Here is a 21973-nt window from a genome sequence, read left to right as displayed (position 1 = left end):
CTAGGGGGTGGCTTCGTCTCAGTTGCAAGGCTGCTGAATAGGTAGGTAGGTAAAGGCCATGGGGAGAATCAGCATTTGGAACTCTTCCCTGGGTGCAGCGCCCCTGCCCGCATTGCCTGCAAGGCAAACCCCGCCTTCTCCCGCAGCCTCCCACTCCACCCAAGCAGCCCAGGGACAGAGGTTGCAGGATTCTGACACAGGAAGTCTGCAGTCACTGGGAGCCTCTCCAAGATACAGCCTGTGTGAAGGAAAAGGTTTGGACAAGGAGAGGAACAGTAAAGAGAAACAAAAGTCCTCGGTTTGAATCAAGAGAGATTTTGAGCCCGCAGCGGGTTGCGGGGTGGAGGATGGCGGAAGGGGCAGATGCCGTTACCTGGTTCTGTTTCTCTTTCGCTGGCCACCTTGTTAAGCTCCCATTGGCCAGGTGTCCGGAGTGGGACTCACCACTGCAGGGGGCTCCAGCCCCACACAGCCGCCTCCCAGGAAGGACTCAGGTGGGCTTTCAGGTTATCCGGGGTGGGATGCAGGGGTGAAGGAAGCTTTGGTGGTGGATGTGAGAATTTGGGATGGGGGTGTGGAACTTTACCGGCTCCTGCCATGCAGCGTGCACAGTGCTTTCTGCAGGATGGCATCGAAGGGGCTGGAGCTGGGGGGCAGCACGTCTCTGTCCTCAGACCACGGTGGAGGATGTGGACTGTCCAGGCTCCAAGCTGTCCATCCCTCAGTGCCATGACCTAACTGTTAAGTGGGATGGAGCATGGGAGGGGAACGCAACTGCACCTTTCAGAGAGAGGCCCTCTGAGCAGGAAGAGTGGCTGCAGTAGAAAAGATGTGGCTGAGAAGGGGAAGAAAGAGCCTCGCGAGCATCAGCACTAGGAGAGGCAATTGATTTCATCCTGAGAGTCTCAGGGGAGTGGAGGCTGCCCCTTCCAAAAGAACTGGCAGGACTGGCCATGAGCCAAGTAGAGAACAGCTGCTGCTGACTGAGGGAGAAGCTGTGCAGCCTCGGGCAATTCAGTCAACCTCTCTCGGCCAAGGACAATATAATAATGCCTGCTTTACTGACCTTAGTGAATTGTTAGGATGTTCAATGGTGAAAGAGAGTTGTAAAATGTGAAGTGCAATTAAATGTATAGGTGCGATATTATCAGCAGAACTTCTTGGGCTGGAGGTACCCAACTATGGCTGCACACAAGAACCTCTAGAGACTTTTTTTTTTTTTAATCCTGAACTTGGAAACCACCCTAGATCAGTTATTCAAATTAGGGCAGGCAGTGAGCAGAAGGACAGGAAGTGGTACTTTTTTCAAAAGAATCTGGTGATGCTGATATCCTATGAAGGTTGAGACCTGCTACCTAAGACTTCCCCAAAATCCATGAAGGTGATCACTCAGAGCACATGTTTTTTAAAAAAGCATATTCTCAGGCTTCTCCCAGATCTTCTGAATCAAAATTTCAAGGGGTCCTGGCAACCTCTATATTTAGCGAGCAATAAGAGCAATGTGGACACGTTATGCCAGTGAAAAGTCTGTCGATTAGCTCCTTTTCTACTGGATAATCATATCCAGCAATGCTTCTGGACAGCACAGGCAAATCAGCTCAAGGAGGGGAAGCACCCTCCTCAGATGGTAAGTACAGACATGCTTTGGGGGGATGGGGTTACAGTAGACAGCCAAATCCCATCCTATTCCTGCTCCACCGGGGTGAAACTCCAATTATAAAATGACACATTTCCCAGCCAACGTGCCTGGGAACCTTAAGATAAAAAGGAAACGATGATGAGTTATCTATAACTAACAGCATCAATTATGAGTGCTTTATTGTTGTGTCAACAGATTGTTCAGGCTTTCTTGCTTCACACACTGTGGACTCTGTTCCATTCATAAAATTATACAAACACTTGCATATCCATGCACATGCACTCACAAACACAGAGACCCCAAGCTCGTCAAACACACAAATGGGAGGATGAAGAGGATGACAGGAGCCGGTGAACTCTTATCAGGCAACTGCATTACTCCGTTCTAGCATTATTTGCAGGATGCCATGCTACATTAGCGATGTTCCCAGGTAACAGGACCCCAGGGATTCTTCATTTTAGCTCTTTCATCCCACAGGGGCAACACTAGTTTAGCAGATAAGAGCACGACTCTGGAGCCAGACTGCCTGGGCTGAAATCCTACCACCCCACTTACTGGCTGTGTGTGACTCTGGGCAAGCTACTTCTGGGAAATGGAGATAATAAAGGGGCAACTGGGACGATTAAATGCGCTGGTACACGTAAGCCCTTAGAGACATGCCTGGCAAACAAGATGCTACGTGAGTGTCCGCTGCTATCAGTGATTGTTGTTTCTGTTGTTGTTTTACTATAGGTGAGAAAGGTGATACCTAGAAAATTAATTGCTCACTTTGTTTACATCTCTTGACTGTTTTAGGAGTATAGCCAAGGAAGGAGTCATAAATGTGAACAAATATCTACACTACAAGTGTTCGTTGTAGCACCATTCATTAGAAGCAACCTGAACGTCCAATAGGAAGTGGGTTACCAAAAGAATGCTGCATCTCTATGACGGCTATGTAGTAATTGCATGAGGAAACTAGAGATATAATATGAAGCTTTTCAGATGAAATGCTGAATGATCTCTATAGATACACAGATACAGACATAGACAAAGTTAGTCTGGGGGAGAAATACAACCGAGTTCCAACACTGAGTGTCTCTATAGAGATACAGATACAGACATAGACAAAGTTAGTCTCGGGGAGAAATACAACCGAGTTCCAACACTGAGTGTCTCTGGTGGTGGGGTTATGGGATTTTTATTTTCTCCCTTATACTTTTCTAAATTGGGGTAATTTTCAATGATGAGCAGATATTCCTTTTAGAGTCTGAAAATAAAGCGTTCAATTGAAGCAACTTGCTCAAGGTCAGACAGCACATTAGGAGCCCACACAGGCTTCCTATCCCTGTCCAGGGACTGTGAGGCTTCGTGAGGCTGCACTAAGAGTAGGAAGGAAAGCTGAGAGGGATGAGAATGATGAACACACACCGAAAAGCAGCAGGACCTTGGTGGAGCTGTGCAGGGCTAAGCCCCAGCTCGGAAGCTTCCCAGGGCAGAGCTGTGAGGGCAGAGCTAGACACTTTTCCATCCCAGAGCCACTTTGTGGCACAGTGAGGTGACCCAGGCACTACAATCGAATGCCTGCCCTTGGGGCTGCTCACTGCTGTCTCCCAGAAATGGAAGAAGCCAGCTTCTACTTTGTCTAAGGATACCAGAGAGTAACAGCAACCTTTCTTTCCTTTGTCCTTTCTACAGAATTCTTCCTCTAGTGTGGAGTCTGAGACCCAGGGAATACTGGTTCGCATCCCTGCTGGGCTGCACTCCCCTGCTTCTCCTTAATATAGAAATGTCTTTTCTTGCCCAGCATTTTTCCCATCATAATGCCAAGGTGCTTGAAACGGCCAAAACCAAGGAATGTTTATTTTGCAACACCGAAATAAAGAAGGATCTGGAAGCACTTAATAACTAGGATACACTTCATCTAAGAAAAATAGAAAGAAAGGAGGGAAGGAGGAGGGAAGGGCAAGAGAAAGGAAGGAAGGAGGGAGGGAAGGAAGGAGGGAAGGAGGGAAGGAAGGAAGGAGGAAGGAGGGAAGGAAGGAAGGAGGAAGGAAGGAAGGAGGGAAGGAAGGAGGGAAGGAAGGAGGGAAGGAAGGAGGGAAGGAAGGAAGGAAGGAGGGAAGGAAAGAAGGAGGGAAGGAAGGAAGGAAAGAACGAGGGAGAGAGGGAGGGAGGAAAAGAAGGAAAGAAGGAGGAAGGAGGGAAGAGAGAGGGGACGATGCAGGGGAGGAGGGAGGAAAAGACGTAGGGAAGGAAGCAAAAGAGAGGAGGGAGGAGAGGAGGAAAGGAAGGAGGGAGGAAGGAATAGAGGCAGAAAGGAAGGAGAAGGAAGACGTTTATCATTGCTTGACAGTAGATAAAAATTATTGTCTCCCTTTCAAAACTTTGGTACAACCTACTCAGTATATTTTTAAATGTAAGTTCTGATCTTTGTAAAATAATAGACTGGAGTATATGAGCTATGAAATTCAGTGATTCTACACAAAGTTGAAAACCTAGTAACTCCAACTCTCTTTTTCAAAGATCACTCCAGTGGCAAAAGCCAAGCAATAAAGTCTGTCAAGTTTTCAGGCAGCCAGCTGCACATCTGATTAATACACTTGGGTATCCGCAGAATTTTCAAGCAGAAACCCAGTCGCTGACTCCAATGACCTCACTTTACGGTGAAGACTCTGGTGGGAGAACAATACTAATGGCTACCATTTGCTGAGGGCCAGGCAGGTGACATGTGTAGGGTCACACAGCAGGTTAGTGACAGACCCAGAATTGGATGCAATCCTCACCCACCCCACAGTCCACTTCTTCTGACTTTTAGTGGCTTTAATACCAGAAACTTTTCCTCATGGCTCAAGATGTACAGAAAAGGAATCGGTACAAAGGCAACAACAGGACAAGAGCAATTCCCTCCTTTCTGCTTTTGCCTCTGAGCACAGAAGGGACACCATAGAAGAAGGAATTTCAGCCTGGACCAGTTGGTGAGGAGCAGACAGCAAACCTCAGGCCTTGCTAGATGAGCAGAGGAGGGTCAGAGGTAAGAGCCCTCAGCAGCACCAAAACAAAACAAAACAAAACAAAACAAACAAAAAACACCTAGAAGAAAACAGCTTTCCAGGAGACTGAAATCCAAGCACCAGAGGAACCAGGTCCAACTGTGGTGTGTCAGCACCAAAAATGCCTTGGGAGAAAGGACAAATGTCACACTTGAGAACAGTGTTTAGGAAGATGGAAAAGAATACTGAGAAAACCTGGTTACATACAACTCACTGCTGGTATTTGCATCTTTCTCAGATTGTGAGTAAGATTTCATAAATAGGATAGTGAGTAAAGGTTATCATCAATGTTTTCATCAAAAGGTTTTAGTTAGAAAAGTGACTGTAAAAAATCCATGTTACAATTTTTGATTTGGTTAACAACGTGCATAGGAATTGGCTGTTACAGTGTAAGGCAAAAGCCATGCAGACGACCTCATTTGCCTGGCAGAGTGCATCAGAGCTGTGGACATTTCCTAGCAAGGTAGCTCTAAACCTAACAAATAAGACCAACTCTTACTGTTATTTTCTCAAAGACTTCTATTTAAGAAGACTTATAAGGACTATAGGGAAGAGGATGTGTTTTATCACATTATTCAGTGCCTTATCAAAACCACTTCCGTTTCTGAACAACTCAAGAGGGGTGTGAAGAACTTTAAGAAGGTTGATAAGAAGCCACAGAATGGTCCAACTGAAAAAACCTTTCATGGCTGAGGGTCCATGCAATCAAATCCATTGCAACAAGCTTCAGATCTCTTCAAGTTTTCCAAAATGTATTTGTTGGATGGGTTTTGGGGGTATGTGAGCAGACATTACTATAAAAGGGGGATGGAGATTCTGTGGTAAAAATTTTAAAAAATGTAAGAAGTTGAAAAACACTGGTTTAAAGAAGTGAAATAGTTTTACTGCTGCAGGACTTCTCAGAGCCTTTAATTTCATGTTCAGATGCATTGTGCATCTCCAAGAGGCAGCATTTCTGAAACATAGTGCCTGGGGATTCTTTCTCCATGGAAAGTTGCGTAGGACTGATGTTCTGCAGATTACATTTGAGGAACTCTGGCATGAGTTATTCTAGGTAACATGGTCACTTGAGAATCCATTTCAGCAGAAGACAAAACAGGAGGAAGGAAGTTTAAAGTGCAGCAGGAGATGTGTAACTGAGAAATAAGGAAAACATCCTGACAAAGGGTGCTCAAACACAAGTAGCTTGAAGGAGTCTATATTATGGATTCTCTTTCTCTGGGCATTTTTCAGAATAAGCCTGGAATAATCTAGACATTTTTCTAATACACAGCAAGGCAATTAATTCCATGACTTTTAGAATTCTCTTCCTGCTCAATTATTTCATGTCATCTGTCCTTATTCTCTATTGATATATTAAGTGAGTTCAGCTGACTGGCTTGCAAATTAAAGACATCCCTGAAATGTTGAAGGTAAAGCCAATACATCCTCTGTAAGTTGAGTCTGTTTTCCACAGATCTGTATTATAATTGCAAAGAAAAGTGTTGACCTTACGCATCGGGGAGGAAGCATCCTACCTGCACCCTTGTGCATTTCTTCCCGCTCATTCTCCCGCTTACGGCAGCCCACAGGTCAGCCAAGTGAATAGCTGAGTCATGCGATGCTTCCACACTCAGTCATTCAACCTCTCTGTGGATTCCCCAGTTTTCTGGAAGTTCTCGCTGATCTCGGGGATTCTCAATGGGTAAGTCACCTCATTGCTTATGTTCTTTCTTTAGGAGTTTAACAAAATCCCTGGATATTCTCTGCTGCTGGCCTTTTTAGCAAGGAAACAGTTTCACTCTAAGAAGGTAGTAAGCCCCTTTACATGAGTCGCCTCTGTTATGACCAAGTATTTGATGATTTAATAGCTGAATCATGGTCACTATTTGATCAGAAAGTCCAAATCTACAAAACAAGAGAAACTATTACATAGATGGACATATTTCCCAAAAGACTGATTTATGAGAGCTTTGAGTGGTTTTAACTGTACCTAACGTTTGGACAAGAGGCCTTGCGTATGCCTCAGTACTCTGTCAAAGTGGGCAAATAAGAAACAGACCATGAAATAATAACTTTTGCTGAATGCTCGCCACATACCAGGCCTGTTAGCATTACCTGCTCTAATTCCACCCATTCACTGGCCACCATGAGGGATGTCTATTAATGGCCCAGTTTTACAGAGGAGAAAACCAAGGCTCAGTGAGGTTCTGAACTCTCCCCGGGTCACACAGGCAGACACCAGTAGGGAACAGCACTGGGAGCTGACTTCCTCAGGGTGGACAGATATCACCTTCTGCCTACATTGTTCACAGATAGACCAAGAGGCTCAGAACCATGTCCTCATGTCTCCTGTCCTGCCTCACCTGACACAGCTACAGGTGTGGGAAAGGCAGTGCTGCCCACCTGCAAATGCATCACTTACAGTCTGCATGCAGTAAGAAAAAGAGAGATTATGATTGATTTTCTTGGAATTCCCCATTTTATTTTTTATTTATTTATTTTTTTTTTTTTTTTTTGAGACAGAGTCTCGCTCTGTCGCCCAGGCAGGAGTGCAGTGGCGCAGTCTCAGCTCACTGCAACCTCCACCTCCCTGGTTCAAGCAATTCGCATGCCTCTACCTCCCGGGTAGCCGAGATTACAGAAATCGGCCACCACACCTGGCTAATTTTTGTATTTTTAGTAGAGATGGAGTTTCACCATGTTGGCCAGGCTCATCTCGAACTCCTGACCTCAAGTGATTCGCCCGCCTCGGCCTCTCAAAGTGCTGGGATTACAGGCATGAGCCACTGCACCCAGCCGGAGTTCCCGTTTTTGAACATACATTTTGAAAAATATCTCCTAGTTCCTACAATGAAAAAAAAAAAAGCTTTTTTTCCTTTCAAGTCTGATCAGCAATCCTCATCATTTCCATCATTTCCAATGCCATAGCATTCCTCTTCCTTCCGCTGGAAGAAGGAATTATGATTGCATGAAGTACACTATAAGCTAGTTTAAATTCATTTTTCTACTGACTACATGCTCTCTTTTAACTATACTGTGTAGTTTTTTAAATGTGAAAGGGCTCACTTCTATTAAAAAGCGCCTCTGAGAGGAAAATAATTATATTATACATACACAAAACAACAACAACTTTTTGGAAACTCATCTGTTGGAACAAGTGAGGCCTACAAGCATTCAAATGTAAGGCTCATGATGGATTTTATTTAATCCCAACCTGACTGAACATTTCCTGCCCTCCTGGAAAGGGTAAATATAAAGCTTAAAAAAAGGAAAACGTTTCTTATCTCCTTCCCAAGGAAATAATGTTGGAGATGGTTCCAAATCTATGGCCATTTAGCTTTCGGCCAATAAGCTTCAAAGACAGGAGATTCCACCTGAGAGCTGAAACCAACTGGGAATAACCCAGGAGAGGCAAGATCGAATCCGGGCACGGCCATGGGCCTCATGACATCGCAGAAGCAACCAGACAGATGCACAGCCCGTGGCTGGGTGGCCAGTCATTATCAGGAAAGCCACATGATGCCACTCATGAATCCCCACTCTGACGCCCACTCAGTCCTAGCCAGCGGGAGTGGAGTAGTGCTCCACAGTCTGACATCACAGAAACAGGAGGCGGTTCTCTAATTGGATACTTCTCTGAACGCAGAAGTTTGCCTGATTTCTCATTCTTACCATTTTGGTTGGGAGTTCTGAATTACATCACACATTCCCCTGCCTGCTTAACTGGACACAGAACATGGCATGCTCTTGTTACTCTCCAGTGCCTTCTTCTCTGTGCAGCCTCACAGTCCTGTCTCTCATGGGTAGCTGGAACCGGCTCCTCCCAGCAAGCAGCCTTCATTTCTGCTCTCATTTCTTTTTTGTCCAGCAAACACACATACTCACATCTCCATCTGACCTGCTACTTCTAAGTCAGATAGTTGATTCTGAGCCACTTAGATGAAATCACACAGGAAGGCTCTGAGTATGACCGCAAGCACCAGTGTCCCCAGGGGTTACCAGGTGACATAAGCCAGGTATCATTTTCCCTAAACATGATACCCTTTCCATCTTTCCTTTTCTAAGCTTTGGTAGAAATGTACATAGAGAGAAATATCTCCCACCTATGAAAAAACATGGCTAGGGGCACAATTAAAACTGACAGACGGGCCGGGCGCGGTGGCTCACACTTGTAATCCCAACACTTTGGGAGGCCAAGGTGGGCGGATCACTTGAGGTCAGGAGTTTGAGATCAGCCGGGCCAACATGGTGAAACCCCCTCTCTACTAAAAATGCAAAAAATTAGTCAGGCCTGGTGGTGGGCACTAATTCCAGCTATTCAGGAAACTAAGGCAGGAGAATCGCTTGAACCTGGGAGGCAGAGGTTGCAGTGAGCCGAGACCATGCCATTGCACTCCAGCCTGGGAAACAAGAGCGAAACTCCATCTAAAAAAAAAGAAAAATGACAGACGGCCCAGCCTCAGCAGCAGGGACTAAGAAGCGATGGGCACTGGGCAAAGAGAACCCACGTCCTTCTGCAGGGGGCCGCTCTCAGCTTTTGCTGATGGTGGGTGGAAAGCAAACATGCAGGATCAACAAGCCCAGACCTTTGCTTTTAAGAGAAACCAAAACTTCAGATGTGTGTGTGTGAAATATTCCAGTATTTCTTAATGTTGTGTCCCATGTGGCTCACAAGCCACAAGTGACAGTTGAGGACCTCTTATAAGGTAATCTGCCCATTTTTAGGGAAGGTGCTCTGTGATTGCAATTTGGAATTGCTGGAGGCATGTAAAACCATAAACCAGGAGATTGCAGATGCAGAAAAAAGAAAAACAAAACACACACACACACACACATCCAAGTGAGTAGAGGGTCTGGTTGGGGAGGGTGTGCCTGGGCACCTGTGTGTGCACACGTATGCTCTCCTGGGTGAACGCAATCCTTCCCCTGAAGCACAGAAAGCAGTCTTCTGCAGGGTACACAGCTATTTTCCCCACCATACCGGACCTCTTTTCTCTTTCCACCAATGCCAAACTGCCTTAAAGCAGCTGGGGAGTGCCTGGCTGATTTATGGCTCAACGACGCCTTCTGGACACGTTCTTCCTCCTCACCCTGGTCCTGTGATTTGTAAAAGCGCTCTGTAACTGACAGTCACTCCTCTTTCTCTATCAGGGCAACAAAGTGCAGGGAAGAGTCTAGAAGCTGGTTTCTGCCTCCCAAGGCATCAGAAGTCAGCGCTCCTGGGTAAGATTCTGACCTTCTGCATCCCTTCCTTCCGCTATAAAATTCAGAAGACTCAGATAACCCCTTGACTTCCTGATTTCCAATCTATGACAGTTTCCTTCTGTCCAGTCACTAAATTTAACAGAAAAAATAAAGCCTTAAGAGGTTAAAGAATCCCTTAATCAGTGAGATTAGAAGCCCAGAGCCTGTACATGAGCCTCTCTTTGTCCAGTGCTCAATACCTTTGGTCTGCACTAGCCCTCAGTCATTAGTCCTCCCTTAAAAATCCAGAAGCTGGTCATCCGGTTCTGGGCTTCTCTAGCTAGGCTCACTGCCTCTGTGCCCTGGAAACTCAGGGGAGGGAAAGATAAAATTTAAAATCACTTAATTCCATTTTCTATGGGCAGCTCTGCTAAGGAGTTTGGTTGGGTAGAAAATGAATAGTTATTTTTAAGAGTGTGTGTGTGTGTGTGTGTGTGTGTGTGTGTGTGTGTTTAGGTAATCCTTACAGTTCCATTTCCCATGGGAAAATATGCTGGAGTTGGAGTTAGAAAATTTGGGTCCCGGGCACAACTCTGCCCCTAATTTCCTGTGTGATCTTGGGCAAATTATTTCACTTCTCTGCATCAGACTCCTTCTTCCTAAAGAGGCATTCACTGCCCCCTCCATCTGTGACCCTCAACACCACCCTCTGCAATGCTCCAGGGCTTGAGGGAAGGGTTAAGTGAGAATTCTCATTCTAGTTTGGCTGGAAACAAACTTTGTTAAAATATATACATATTACCAGTATATCCATCCTATTCTTCCAAGATATATTCAGATTATATTTCTGTATATTAAATCACACCGTAAGTGCAATTATTTAAAGAAATTCTGCTGTGAATCCTCTGGGCAAAGAGCCTTCTGGTAAAAATAGCTAGCTATCCTGAGTCTATTTTTTATGTCATATTTCATTTAAATGTGTATTTCAGAGAACAAAACTGCAGTTGGCAGGGACCCTGCCTTTCTCTGACGTGCAGGTAGTTTCGGCCCCACTCTCAGATGGGTGTTTGGTGTCTCTAAGGGTCTCTCTGCTGATTGGCAGTGGGAAGAGCCACGCTTTGCTAAGAGTTTATTTCCTGCTAAACTCTTTCACTGGCTGCCTCTTCTGAATCTCACAGCAACTGTGTAAGGCAAGTGATGTTAGCTTCCTTATTTTGCAGATGACGAAACTGAAGCTCGGTGAGGTTAAATGAGGTACAGCTAATAAACAGTGATTCAGACCAATTCTCCAACTCCCATGGCAGGCAAGCCAGCAAGCTCAGAATCCTCAACCATGAGGGCAGCCACGTCACCTTGCCCTGGGATGGGACCTTTGTTAAGAAGCCATAGTGGCTGTGGCAGTGAGCTGAGGGTGAAGACAGCAATCTGGCCCGTGCCAAGACCCCTAAAAAGAGATGTCATAAATGCTCTTTAGGTGGAGTGAAGGCCAATGGAGACCCGCAAGGGCAGGGGAGCTGGCTTCTTCCAACTACGAGGCCTCCTGTCTCCTCCACCTCAAAGAAGGACAGGAAAGCAGAAACACACCCACAGGAGATTAAGGGGTACCCCCACCTGCAAAGGGGGCCGTGAAGGTGACTGGGTAAAAGAATGCATGCTGACAGTGAGGACCAGGACAGTGGAAGTTTGAAAGCCACTGGAACAGGGTAGGAAAACTCTGGGCCAGGGGCTGGCTTGTGGGTTCTGTCCCTTCTGCTAACCATAAGACCCTGCATTCTTCCCAAGGAAGAAGGCATGAGCAGGTGTGTGAGGAAAACTCGAATGGAGTGTCAACCACTGAGAATGTTAAAATGGGAGAGGGAGATCAGCGGCAGTACTGAGAAAGGGATCCATAGAAAGATGTTCCATGTATATATGCTACACACATATAGAATATATAGCACCATATGTGTGTGTATATATGTGGGTATATGTATAAGCATGTATGTATGTGCCTGTGCATACATGTGTATATGTTTGTGTGTGCATATACGTGTGTATACATGTGCATGTGTATATTTATGTTTCTGTATATATACGTGTGTGTATATGTGGTTTTGTGTGTGCATATGTGTATATATGTGTATGTGTGTGTTTTTGTGTATGTATGTATGTGTATGTATGTATATATATTTATGTGTGTATATACGTATGTGTGTATATGCATGTGTGTGTGTGTGTGTGTGCACTTTCAGAGACCCATAGGGAACAAAAGCACAGGACACCTGCTGCTGCTCCATCAGAGACAAGCTGGCATGTAAACAGAAGTCTATATACACATTTAGGAGCTATGGCTTCATTCTTCTTGCCCAATAACAGTTAGACCTTCACTGCATTCCATTCTGTTCCATCTCCCCTGAAGAGGATGAAACACACATTACTGTGTGCCTTTAAAGACATCACAACCCCTCTGAGCTTCAGTTTTCTTATCTGCCAAAGAAAAAAACAAAGCCTAGCCTACCTACTTCATTTCATTGCTGCAGGATGATAATAACAGCTGACATTGTACATTTAAACACTGTACATACATTAATTCATTTAATCCTCAAAACAACCCTATCAGATTGGTACTATTATTATCCTCCATTTGACAGAGAAAGAAACTGAGGCCACAGAACTGTTTCATAACTTGCCCAATGTTACCCAGCAAAGGAGGGATTTGAGCCACGACGATCGGGCTCCAGCAACTATGCTCTTAACCCCTTTGTTAAATCGCACGATGTCTGAAAGCACTGAACGTGTTTGAAAATGTTCTGTAAATGAATGGCACCATTCTTATTCTTGCTAGGACTATTCCCACTGGGAAGGATGCAACGCAAGGTCAGGATTCCCTGGGTGAGGATAAATCCTGCAACCTCAGATCTGCAGCCCCACTAGCCAGGTACCACGCTTCCAGTGGCAAGTCCTCCCCGCCCCTCCCAGCTGCAGGACTGTCTTCCTATGTTCTTTTTCAAAGCAGTGTCTCTGCTGCCAAGAGCAGGTTTGTCTGTCTCCTGGAGACAGCGGTTGTCAAGCCCTGAGAGAACAGCAAGCATGTCAAAAATAGCAGCGCCAGCAGACTGCGTGGCTGCAATTTCCTTTTGAAATGTCGGCTTTGCTCTCACCAAAGAGCCAGGGTCTGTCTGCGCTCCTTGCAGCCTGCAGCAGAAGCTGCTTAAGATTCCAAAATGTTTTCTAGGAGGAGGTAAAGTGTATCTGCTGAGGCTCGTGACCGAGGAATGAGGAATTCTCTTTAGAGTAACAATGATGAGGTTGGAGTTGGATTTTTAAAAAAAATTGTAATAAATCCCATCAGGACTAGTCCTCAAACAGGTCAAGTGATAGCCAAGGTTAGACCAGTGCGAATGATACTTCCTGTTGGGTAGGAACCTTTCCTCTTTTGTTCTGAAAATGAGGGAGTCCCTCTCCTATTGTTACTGTGCACCTTCAAACACAGCAGCTGCTTTGATAACCCTTCAAAGGCAGTGGCTGATAGATTTCCACTCCCCCTTTAGGGTACCAGGTGAAGCCAGGGGATGAGGACCAAGACGACCAAGAGGCAGGGTGAACTATTTTCTCAAGTTCAGAACAAAGGGACATGAAAAACATGACCATCCCCAACCCCACAGAGACTCACTCAAGGCCAGCACAGGAAAGTGGTTCATCAGGAGACCTGGCAAGATGAGAGGCTAAGAGCCCATCTGTCTTTCTTCCCCGCGGCCTATGTCTGGGAAGATCCCTCTCCCTGCCAACTGCCAAGCTCCAGACCCTGTTCTGCCATGAGCTATCTGTGCAACCCGAGGCAAAATATGAAGTGGGATGGAGAGAGGAACTCCTACCACCTAGTAATGGAATTCTTTTCCTCCCCTAAGTGACTGTGACAAGGTAGGATTGGAGCACGCTTTCCTCCCCACTTCCTTCCCATGGCAATAACACACAGTCAAAACCCATGTGAGCCAGGATGGCAGCTCCAGCCAGATTGTCCTGGAAGGACCACGCTCTCTGGGAATCTATCTTGGAATGTATGTTGAGTTGCAGGCAGATAGAAACGCCGCTGCAAGCAAGGGCTCAGCCAGCGGAGAGGAGAAATGACAAGCCACAGGACTGGCTGGTGCATCTGAGGAAAGCACCAAGGGGAGGGAAGCGAGGGTCCAGTGGGCACAAGGCAAAGCAGGCCAAGAGGGGATCAGAGTCTGGGAGAGAATCATTGAAAGGCTCAGTAAGACAAATGAAGGCCGTTACCGCCCACTTCTTTTGTTTACCCGAAGCACCAAAGACTGCTGGGACCTCATCATAGGGCTGTTAAGCATCAATAACGACTGTAGAGGGACTGTAGGGAGGGGGCCAGGGAAAATAAAACCTTTATGTACCCACAAAAAAAAATTTCAAAAAATTCAAAAATAAAATAATAACTATAGTAGATAAATAAATAAAACCTTGGGCCCTATGCAATCTCTTAAGGAATTCTGAGTTTACAGGTGCAGGGATTTGGTGGGGTTTTTGGTTTGTGGGAACTTTTCTTGGAGTTTTTTTCTTTTTGCCAGCAAAGTGTAAGTTCCCTGGGCAAGCTCAAGACCGTAGTCCTGTATAATGAATAATGTTCAACATATATATCATAGTTCAGTGCATGCTAATTATGCCCTGCACTTACCCAAAAAATGGCATGACATATCTTTAGAGGAAAAAAAGAAAAAAGAAAAAAGCATGTAACTCTCATAACAATTTGATGTCAAAACGAAGCACACACAGACACACACACACACACACACACACCAGTTCGTGGTATTGTGCATGAATAGCAACGATCGACTGCATATAAGCTCTAAAGTGTCCCCATGTGGCAGAAGAAAAAAACTGTCATTCTATTCTAGATATTGTCTGGTCCATTTTTAGACATGCTAAGCTTCTAGATTTATAGGACCAAACCGTTCTCCCAGCCCAGATGGAAAACTCCCAGATTATTAGACTCGTTGCTTTCTTTTTTTTTTTTTTTTTTTTCACAATTCAATGATTTTGGGGTGCGATTTTTAGAGTTGTATGATTATTACCACAATCCTGCTTCACAGCATTTCTATTATCCCCCAAAACTTATCTGGGGCCAATTGTAATAGCACAACCTTCAACCCCATGGGGGCCCCTCAGGTTGTCCTAGTGTCCTGCTGCAGGTGGGACTTAGCCCATGCTCTAAGACTTCTAGCAAGGAGTCCATCAATTCTCCTTGCGGACTGCCTGGTGAATCTTAATCCTCCTTGTCAAGGAGTGTTCCCTGCACCTTGCACCACAGAGATTTATGTCCTTTCCTTTTGTTCTGCCTTCAGTACCCGAGAGAGACAGCCAGATACTAGCAAAACCTTCAAGTGAATTAAGGGCAGTTCTAAAGCCATCCCCTATTTAAGGCTTTTTCCAGGCTAACTCCAACCTTATGCCTGCCTCCTAAGCCCTCTTTTCTCTGTTTATTTGACATTTCTACTGTTCCTCTGTCTTTGACCTCTTTGCCAGCCTCCTAAGCTTGGAGAACCTGAGGTGGTCCAGGGCTACTCAGCAGAGGATTTGTCTGAGACTTCTCAGGGTCATTCTCTCCCTCCCAGCCTGCCTTCTCTCATTTATGCTTGCAGGTTCAGGAAATTTCTGGGAGACATTTTTCTGAGCCCATGGCAGTCTCATCTTGCTTGGCAGGTCCAGGACTTGCCTCCACAGAGGTGAGCATGGTAGGAAAGAATGGCAGAGTGAGAAGTCAGGAAAAAGTGGAATACTCCTGCTGCAGACAGACCTTAGCAAGCACAGCTGTCCTACAGTTCAATGTGCGACCTCGACGTCAACACTCTAGGTGCTCCAAGCCACTGAAAAGGTGGAGAGAGGGAGAAAGATAAGCAGGAAGACACACAGAGAAGGAAGAAGACGGTAAAAGAACAGAGGGGGAAAACCAGAAGAAAGAAAACTGGAGAAAGGGGAAAAAAAGGCAGAGACAGTAAGAATGAAAAGAAGGAAAGAGAAAAATGCACAGAAAAAGCGATAATTTTTTAAAGGGGCCAGCAGCATCAAGGGGACAGAAACAGAGAAAAAGGAAACTGAAGTTAATGGAGTCAAAGAAAAATACACAGAAAAAGCGAGGTAGCCCCTGAGGGAAGGGGAATGAAAACCTTGCCTCTCTCCAGATGCACACGCTTCCCCACTTTCTCTCTCTCCCCACCCCGTTCTAATTTTGCCTGCAGGACTGAGCCAAAACCAAAATTCCCCTCCAGTAGAACCTACCTCACCTGCAAAGAAGGCGAGCTGTCCCTCCTCGCTCCTTGGGGACGAATATCCCGCATCTCAGGCTGAGGCTGGCAGTTCCAGGAAGTCCTCTGGGGGCTCTTTCCGGCTTGAGTCAGGTGTAGTGATGGCTTGGACCCTTCCTGTGAATCACCACCCCAGCTGTCCAGGCAACCCAGAGTGCATATTCTCTTGGTGCTCAAGGCACAAAATCCAACTAAAGAGGCTCAGGGTCCGAGAGGGATCACTTGACAAAATTCTTCACAGAAACTAGGTCGAGCTACAGCCTCTCAGTTTTTCTTCGATGTCTTAAGAAGAAAGATCTTTGAGATTCCTCCCAGGAGCTAGATAGGCTGTTCCCAGAGAGGAAGAAGTTGCAATTCTCCACCTCTCGTGGAGCTGGGAAGAGCCTGCCTCTGTGGAGACGGGAACTCCATGATATCTAAGACTATATGATCACACCTGGTGAGGCCCAGCTTGGCCGCCACTCCAAGGAGAAGTTGTCCCCTCTAAGGGCTCCCCTCGACAGCTTGAAAAAATTAATACTGACATTGGTTTAACTGGTTGCTTAACATTCAAATTTCTGAAGAATCAGGAGTAAGATGAGGCAGCTTCAATGACTGGGTGGGGAAACTAGGAAGAAAAGTCCAGACAGGAAGCTTTGAGGCCCTGCTTCCTCCACATTTTCCAAAAGTCCCACATCCGTGCCCTGGCACTCCCAGCCCCTAAGCCACGATGTGGGAGGTGCTCCCATTTGAGAAGCTGGGAAGATGTAGTCCCCTGGTCTCCCTTGATGCCCAAAGCAGAAGATAGAGAGAACAGTCTGGAAGGTTGCTACGGCAACCAGAGTCCCTGGTGAGCTGGGCTCTCCACAAACCCTTTCAGGCGTGCTCTGACTTGAAAAGGAAATGTTTTCTCAGGGATGGTGATGAGGGTGATTACATACACATATACAGAGATACATGCATACAGGTCTCAACTTTTACCCTCGGCTGGGAGCTTCCCTTCTGCCTCTGGAATGGGCTTTTCTCTTCTTTCCCCAAATAGCCAGCAGCAATGGGAGAGATTTGGAAAACTAGCACTTTCTGACCTCAGAGCAGGTTTTTGCATCATAAACATCTCTATCTTCTACTGTGTTTCAGGTTTGGAGAAGCCAAGCTCCCAGTCAAGGTGACCTCCAGCCACGGAAAGATCCCCCTGAACATATCTAAAGAGAACTCTCCTTTCTGAAGGGTAAGAAGAAAGGCTGAGGGGCTCAGTCCAAGAGGCCAAGGAGGGATTTAGGGAGCCAATGGTCCATAATGGCCTATTCTCAGGCTTTGGATCCAAAGCAGGAACTCTGGGGGAAGGCCTTGCCTATGGGGGTATGGGGAGAACTAAAAATCAAATCCATGACTAAGATTCACACATTTGCATAGCAATGTCCCCAGCTTCCCAGACATTCCCCATGAGGTAGGGAGGGGAAGACAGTAATGTTCCCATTTAATGGGTGGGTAAACTGAGGCACAAAGAGTGACTGTGGACCCAAGTTACCCTGTAAAGTTATGGCAAGATCGAGATTTAGAGCTGGCAGTCACAGAAGCCACACTGCCTCTCAAGCAAACCCTCATAAGGCTGTCCTCTCGTAAGTTGCTCTTCGAGAGAATAATTTTTTTTAAAAAAATTATCATCAAAGAGTCTGAAAGCATAGATATAAAATTAAAAACATGTTAACAGTCCTTTCAGTTTCAGAACTGCACCCAAAAGATCTCAGAACAGTACATCACAGTTTATCAAAGGCAAAAAACAAATGGCAATGTTACTGAGAAACAAAAGGGGAGGTGGGCAGGTGGATAGATGGCAGTGGTCTCACAATGGAAGAAAATGGCTAAATCAAGTGGGAACGCCACCAAGTCACCTTACCAGTGAGAGCAGGTCAAATGCAGCTCCAAGGGGCAGAGCAGGCAAGTGTTTGCTTGACTCAGCAAAAAAGCCTCTTAGAGTGAGGCTGTTGGCAAAGGAATAATGCTTGTTCCTTATTCTAAACCACATATTTCATGCCCATAAAATGGGAAGAAACCCATGCTGCCATCCAATGTGTGCTTTTACCTGTCTAGGGCTTTAAGCTGGAGTTTGCTTGAGGAAGCCTTCAACAGCAATCCTAAATCAAATTCCCAGGAAGCAAGGTAGAGGGCTAGAGAAAATTTGGGGAAAATGAAGGAGAAAAGGCTGCCATCTGCAACACGATTCCTCTGCCCCTTTGAGAAAACAGTATCTGTTTAAGTGGCACCTTGCTTCAGACTGTGGTCAAGCCAGTTGCTTGACTCTGCTCAGACATTCCTCCTGGCTCTGTGGTTCCCTTTCTCCAGTTCTTCTGCTCAGGAAGGCACTTGCACAAAGAGTATTTGGCTCTGAGAAGGAACCTTCCTGGAAGCTGGAGAGTCAGGGGATCAGAGTGGGGAGAACTAAATGTAGACCAAACACCAGTGCCTCTTGTGCTGGGGCACACTTTGAAAAATCCATTGGCCTCTTTGGTCCTGGACTAACCCCGTGTCCTCCAAGTGGTAAAGTTTGATTGTATTCTCTAATTCTATCCAAGTTTAGAAACGAATAACCTATTTTGAGGCTATGCAAATAAAGACTCTACCAAGGGTCATCTGCAGGAGGACCAGTGGGTGTTACAGGGCACTGGAATAACAGCAAGTTGAGTACTGCTTCTGTCCTCCAGCTTCTTCCAGTTACCAAGTGGCCTGAAGCTAGGAAACGCACACGACCCAAAGCAAAGAACACTAAGGAGGGAGCGAAGACTCAGATAGGGCTGGTTTCCATCCTGTTGACATTGCTGTTCCTTGAGATATTGTAAGTCCCAGACATGAAAAATCAGTCTTGAGGGAAGGTCAGACATAAATGTATATCTCATCCATATGACAGAAGCTGGGCGTGATTGGGTGGCACCGCTGGAATTTCAAAAATGTCACTTAGATGGATTAACCTTGAATGCTGCAGGGATTAAGCAACAAGGTTGATAGTCCAGGTATTTGGTCCTGGATGCCAGGTAATGGGTGTAGGGGAGAGAGTCAAGAAGTCAACTGAAGCTAGAGTGAGTAGTGGAAATGAGAAGGAAGCCTAAGAGACTGTTAGCTCAGTGCTCCCCTCCTGCAGGCCCTGCCTGCATGGGTCAGACCTCCGTGAGCATTCTTTTCTCTGCATAGGCCCGATGTGGTGTAGGAAGGTAGCTGGGTCTCCGTTCCCGGTTAGCCTCGGGGAAGTCAGGCTTGCCAAGTCCGTTGTCAGTTGCCCTCAGGTCCGGCGCAGGCTGCCCACAAGTGACGTGGGTATACTGGCCTTGCTCCTCCTGCTCCGTCTCCCGGTGGTAGAAGTAGTTGAAGTTGGAGACGATGACAGGCACAGGCAGGGCAATGGTGAGGACCCCAGCGATGGCACACAGCGAGCCCACGATCTTGCCCCCCACAGTCATGGGGTACATGTCCCCGTAGCCCACAGTGGTCATGGTGACCACTGCCCACCAGAAGGCATCCGGGATGCTGGGAAAAAGCGAATCGTCATCGTCAGCCTCTGCGAAGTAGACGGCACTGGAGAAAAGGATGACCCCGATGAAGAGGAAGAAGATGAGCAGCCCCAGCTCCCTCATGGAGGCCTGCAAGGTCTTGCCCAGGATCTGCAGCCCCTTGGAGTGGCGGGAGAGCTTGAAGATGCGGAACACCCGGACCAGGCGGATGACTCGGAGGATGGCCAGGGACATGGCCTGCTGCCCATTCTGGCCGCCTCCTCCACTGGCTGGTTGCTGCTCCTGCTGCTGCACCAGCTCAGTGCCCAGGGTGATGAAGTAGGGGAAGATAGCCACCAAGTCAATGATGTTCATGATGTTCCGGAAGAAGGCCGGCTTGCTAGGGCAGGCGGAGAAGCGCACCAGGAGCTCAAAAGTGAACCAGACAATGCACAGCGTCTCCACCAGAAAGAAGGGGTCTGTAAAGAAGGAGCCCCCAAGAGTACTGAGTGAGGAGGAGCCCCCGGTCCCCATTTCCCCAGGGGTGATGCCATGATGCAATGTGTAGGAATCGTCTTCCTCCTCCTCTTCCTCCTGACTCCCCCTGGAAACTGGGGAGACTCGACTCACACCACCATTGTTTCCACCTCGACCATCTACACGGAACTGGGGTAAGGTCTCCAGGCAAAAGATGACTATGGAGATGAGAATGACCAACACGGAGACGATGGCGATGCCCCTGGCCGGCCCAGAGCTCTCTGGGTACTCGAAGAGCAGCCACACCTGGCGCTGGAAGGGCTGGGAGGGCAGCGGCTTCTCGTCCTCGCCACCTTCGGGCAGGCAGCCCTCGTCCTCCCGGAAGGCCGCCAGGGCCTCGTCCCCCAGCTGGTAGAAGCGGATCTCCTCCAGGAAAATGTCCAGGGGCACGTTGACCGGCCTCCGCAGGCGGCCCCCAGACTGGTAATAGTAGAGGATGGCGTCGAAGCTGGGCCGGTTGCGGTCGAAGAAGTACTCGTTCCTCAGGGGGTCGAAGAAGCGGACTCGCCGGCCAGGGTCTCCGAGCAGCGTGTCCGGAAACAGCGACAGGGTGCGCAATTGTGTCTCAAAGCGCAGCCCGGAGATATTGATCACCAGCCGCTCGCTACTACAGCAGCCCCCGCCCCCGCCGGCCTCCGGGAAGTCTCCCGCATCCTGTTGCTCCCCCTCCGGCCCACGGACCTCCCCCGGCGCCGCCAGCGTAAGGGATTTCTCCGATCTCATGCCCCCTCGGAGGTGCGCTCCCCGCCACTAGGACGGCGCCCACGACACAATCTCTGGAGCGCGGCACCCGCTCCCCAGCTCCCGGCTGCGCCCTCTTTAGGGTGGGGCCCGCGCTCCTCCCGGTTCGCGGTCTGACCTGGCCGTTGGGTCCGTGAGCCCTAAAGCCCTGGTCCCTGCAAGGCTGGGTCTGGGGAGATGACCTGGGCGCTGGGGATTTGGTTCTGCGCTTCCCGTTACCCGCGCCCGGGTGCTAGAGCTTACTGGGATGCCCGGAACCGCACACAGGCGCGTGTGAAACTGGCTGCCCGAAAAGACGCGTGGCTTCGCCCCCAGCGGTGCCTGAGACCCGGCTCCCGGACGCAGAGGTCCGCCCTCCAGCCGGGCTAGCTCTTCCCAGTTCCCACTGCGCTCCTCCAGCCGCTCCGGACCCCCGGCTGCCGCTGGTACCGAAGCGCCAGATGCGCCTCCCTCCGGCTCGGCAAAGACTCCTGGCGGGGCTCGGCCTCCGCCCTGCGTCCACCGCGGGGCTGGGTCCGGCCAAGGTCGCGGTTCCGGCCGCCACAGCCGCCACCTCCTCCCTAGGAGCCGCGCCGCAGGCCTCGCAGAGGGCCCGGGGCTGCCCCGGCGCCCGAGCGCGGGGACCCACCTCCCCACGGCTCAAGGCTTCGCTGCCGCCGCCGCAGCTGCAGCGGCTCGACTCTCCGCTCTGCCCTTCCTTCCCAACACACACTCTCCAAGTGACGTGGCAGGCCCCGCCTGCTGCCCCCTCCCACCCCACTCCCACATCACACCCCTCGCCCAGCCAGGGGCTGCCGCGAGCCAGGGCGCCATGGAAATAGACGCACACTTGCCTCACCAGTAAGCTTTCCCGCGCTCTCCTGGCACGCCTCTCGCTTTCACACGTTCACATTCGCGCCCCCCTCCACAAGCGCCGGCACCCTAATACCACACCCCCTCCACCCCCGCAGTCGGCTCTTCTCATTTCAATTTACCGAGTTGACCTGCGCAGTGTATTTCATCAATAAGAAGACACACCCCGCCCCACCACACAATACGGAGCACTGTGCATCCACTCATACAGAAATCTAAAGAAAACATTAAATCATACATTCTTCTGTCTTC

At 48.0% G+C, this 21973-nt stretch overlaps 1 protein-coding gene and 1 long non-coding RNA gene across 5 annotated transcripts in view; one reads left to right on the top strand and one right to left on the bottom strand.

Annotated features, from left to right (window-relative positions):
• The window catches only part of KCNA6 (potassium voltage-gated channel subfamily A member 6), a 41839-nt gene extending 20113 nt beyond the window's left edge, over positions 1–21726 (bottom strand). For 2 of the 4 annotated variants that reach the window (XM_063785407.1, XM_063785406.1), the window contains exon 1: positions 16105–21726. In XM_063785407.1, the coding sequence (XP_063641477.1) occupies positions 19262–20851 (1590 nt within the window). In that variant the 5' untranslated portion in view covers positions 20852–21726 and the 3' untranslated portion in view covers positions 16105–19261. Of the gene's footprint in view, positions 1–16103 lie in introns of those variants that run through there. The other 2 variants (XM_054663983.2, XM_063785405.1) reach the window with 2 other exon arrangements.
• On the top strand, positions 1308–12754 carry LOC134807458 (uncharacterized). The gene is made up of 5 exons (XR_010147944.1): positions 1308–1627; positions 2117–2318; positions 6236–6355; positions 9805–9876; positions 12662–12754. It is a non-coding gene; the product is annotated as an uncharacterized LOC134807458 (long non-coding RNA).
• Positions 21727–21973: the final 247 nt, after the last annotated feature.

This window comes from Pan troglodytes, chromosome 10, assembly GCF_028858775.2.
Source record: "Pan troglodytes isolate AG18354 chromosome 10, NHGRI_mPanTro3-v2.0_pri, whole genome shotgun sequence".
In the NCBI taxonomy this organism is placed as follows: Eukaryota; Metazoa; Chordata; class Mammalia; order Primates; family Hominidae; genus Pan; species Pan troglodytes.
Note: the sequence above shows the minus strand (reverse complement) of the source record. Positions and strands in the feature narration are given on the sequence as shown.